Below are 3,526 nucleotides of genomic sequence, written 5' to 3'. Positions count from 1 at the left end.
AATTTTTTTTTTAATTACGTTTTAACTTTTTCTTCTAATCTTTGTATGATTATTAATTCTGAGGACCGTATGGCATATAGAAATTTTGTGAGTCTCCTGACTGCCCCGATAATATTTCTTGTATTTGTGCCTCAATTTTTTGTTTGTTCTCCCTCTTTTTTTTGCTGAAGTGCAACCCCAAAGGAGTGAACTGCAAGACAAGAACAAACAGATTTGCAAAATTATATTTTAATTAAAACAAATAATTATAAAAATATTTATAACACGATTGATGAACAAATTTCCTTTTACTTTTAAAAGAAAGGAAAATAACGTAATAATTCCAAATGCTACTGCAGCCATTACGATGTAATCTTTTAATGGAAATTTTTCAGTTTTTGAATTAAGAATATCTAATTCTTCGCCATCTATAGTAATGTTTGCTCCATCTGTAACGAAAGAAATATTAAAATTATGATTATTATTTAGTGTCATTCTTTCATCATAATGTATATAATTATTTGATTGATTCTAACATAAACCCTAGTTTATTGTATCTGCATTACCAGAATTAAAAGGTCCCTGTGAATCTTCTCCAGAATTTGAAGTCATGTGAATATCTGATGATTTTGTTGAAGTTGATAATGGTTCGGTAGTTTTCTCCTTTTCACGAGATACCTGTTCTTTAGGGTAACCTTCAATTTCAAGGGACTTTTCTGAGAGAGAATATTCTCCTATTTCAGAAAATTTACTTTGCATAAAAGGTAACTCCTCTGTATGAGATTCAACAGATGAGAGTGGCGTGGAAACAGCTAACTGAGAATTATCAATACAGTTATTCGGCTGAGGGTTATTTGTTGATCTAGAATTATTATCTGGACTATGTGGAGTTAATTTAGGAAGTAGCTTAAATGTAATATAGTTTTCAGGATTTTCATCATCTGGTTTAAGTTCGCATGTTACATATTTAACAGATTCATCACCATAAGAATACGTATCAGCTGTTTCAACGTTATCAAAAATTTCAGCACAAAATTTCGTATCACCCAAAGCATGATTGTCAGACACGTCGGGTAAAACTATATTATCCTCAGTAATATATTTTATAATAGTATATTTATCAGAAATTTCTTTTGTAATTTGGGAATCATGTGAAGAAGAATGATTTGGGGGAAGCGCCTCGACAGCAGGAGGTACATTAAGACGATCTGTTTTTTGATCAGCTCCTAAATCAAGAGTTGAATCTGAACTTCCTGGTAGTGCAGAACTTTGAGGAAATTTAGAATTTTTTTCTGTACTTTTTTGTTTTTCATTTTCATCATGTGATTCTTCCTCTTTAACTGTCAATTTTGTGGCTTCTTCTGGTTCCGATGTCCATTTTTGAGGACATTTATTATATTCCGTAGACTTTGATAAGAATTCCTTGATTATTTTCGGAGTATACCAAAAACTTTGTTTGTAACGGTGTTCATAACACACATTATAAAAATTCTTTTGTTCATCATAAAGAATTATTTATTTCTTCACATTTCTGACGAATGTCATCAATACCATTTGAACTGTCCAATTTCGAAAATTTACGACGAAGTTCATCTTCAATATCATCATTTACACCTAAGCAGCCTAGGTCAACATCAGTAGTTACATCTCTTCTAAAAGGGGAAAAACTTATAGCAGGCATTGTTTAAGCATTAATTGTAATTATAACAGAATTTCCGTTTTATTTCGTTTTAGTAAATAATTTGGATAAGTCATTTTTATAGGTAGACATCTGTATTATGGCAATTTACCATTTCGCAATAGGGTATTATTAAATTGCTTCACTTTGTTAGACATAAATAAAGATATTGAGAAATGATATAAATTGGTATGTTTCGCCATTTAGGTAGAGTGTTTCAAAAACGAACAGGATAATATTCCATTTCAGCATTTAACGCATTTCTATGTCTTAAATAATGAGATTAATGGGGGTGTGGCATATAATACTATTTTAATATTACGTGGTTCAAAGCTATAAATATTATTCTAAACGTATACTTTACAGTGATAATTTCGTGTACGCGTTGCTTCTGTTGACAAAATAAAGTACAAGTGGGTAAGGCTATCAAATATGCATATATTTTTTAACAGTACCCTACAAAACGATTTATTATTTCCATGTTTGCGAAAATATCTCTTTTATAATCTTTGTTTTTACATCAAAGAATATGATATCTATGATGTTTTTACTAAATACTGGCATTGTTTTATTTTTTCTGATGAAGCACACGATTTTTTTTTTCATTTGTCTATACCGTTGTAGCAAATATGTTGTCACGTTTTACAGTTTACAATATTCGATCCAACAGATAAGCATAAATTATTATTTACGCTACGCCACAACGGTGTTAAAAATATGGAAACCATTCTACATGAAGGCGTTTATTTAACGCATAATAAACTTGATATATATTTTTTTTTTGCCTACCCTTAAACCTTCCCGTTTTTCTTGCATATTATCATTATCCGGGGTTACGAATTAAGCAGGAAAACCTTCTTTATGATATATAATCCTTATGTCCCCCCCTATTTTGGGATATTCCGCAACAATTTTAATGGAGAATAAAATTATTATTACTATTATAGTAATGAGGTTAAAAGAATTGACGTATTATTATTATATGAAAATTATTAAAATAAAATTAAAAATTTTTTTCACACTTGAGAAAATATAATTTATAAGAAAACAAAAAATTGACGCATTTTTAGTGTTAAAAATTAGGGGGGAAAATGCTAAATGGGACGAAATGTACTTTACGAAATACACTAATTAGTAAGCATAATTATTATTTACATAAGTATGAAGCTAAAAAATTCCATAAATTGCCAACATCATCCTATTTATAATTTTGTTGGCAATTTTTACGAGATAAATATTCAAACGGTGCCATTAAAAAATCGGAGTTTTCCTTTTTTCAGTATTATTTTTCATTTATCTTATTTTACAAAGAAACGTTTTACCATCACTAAAAATAGCATTTTGGTATTAAAAAAAAGAAAAATTTAATTTTATGAGCACTATTTAGGTAGCATAGCATAACATAGAATTAGCATATTTAAGGCGAATTTTATAAGTAATTTTTTGGGAAATTTTTTATAAAAGGCAAGAAAAGAAGCTCAAAATGTAGAATTTATTGGGGCGGGAATTAAACAAGTGGCTACATTCAGAATTTCGGGAATGTAACATTTAAGAAAATAATTAAAATGCTGCATTTTTTTAGCGAAAAAAGCAGAGTTTTATCATTAAGTAGGAACAGAAATGTAAAATAAAACATTGCTACGAAAAAAGAGGATTCTTTCTTATGTAAGACAATATTTTAAAAGTAAAATAAGGTTAATTAACAAACAATTCCACGCAAATTATAGTTTAAATTTGTGACGGTTTAAAATTATTTGTCCTATTTCTTATTAGTAGCGCGAAATTACACTTTAGCATTTTAATAAATCAAAATTTACAGAATAATAATTTGTCATGCACTACATTTTGTATGGATTAATATGTACTTCA

General features: G+C 28.8%; 1 protein-coding gene across 1 annotated transcript; it reads right to left on the bottom strand.

The window, feature by feature from the left end:
• Positions 1–1,480: 1,480 nt before the first annotated feature.
• PCYB_002620 (hypothetical protein) lies at positions 1,481–1,734 on the bottom strand (the record flags this gene model as incomplete). The annotated part of the gene is made up of 2 exons (XM_004227683.1): positions 1,481–1,628; positions 1,688–1,734. 2 exons carry the CDS (start codon positions 1,732–1,734, stop codon positions 1,481–1,483), a joined length of 195 nt encoding a protein of 64 aa, XP_004227731.1.
• Between the last annotated feature and the right edge of the window lie 1,792 nt (positions 1,735–3,526).

The sequence above is a fragment of the Plasmodium cynomolgi genome (assembly GCF_000321355.1).
Source record: "Plasmodium cynomolgi strain B DNA, scaffold: 0144, whole genome shotgun sequence".
Lineage (NCBI taxonomy): Eukaryota > Apicomplexa > Aconoidasida > Haemosporida > Plasmodiidae > Plasmodium > Plasmodium cynomolgi.
This window is presented reverse-complemented; position numbering and strand designations above follow the sequence as displayed.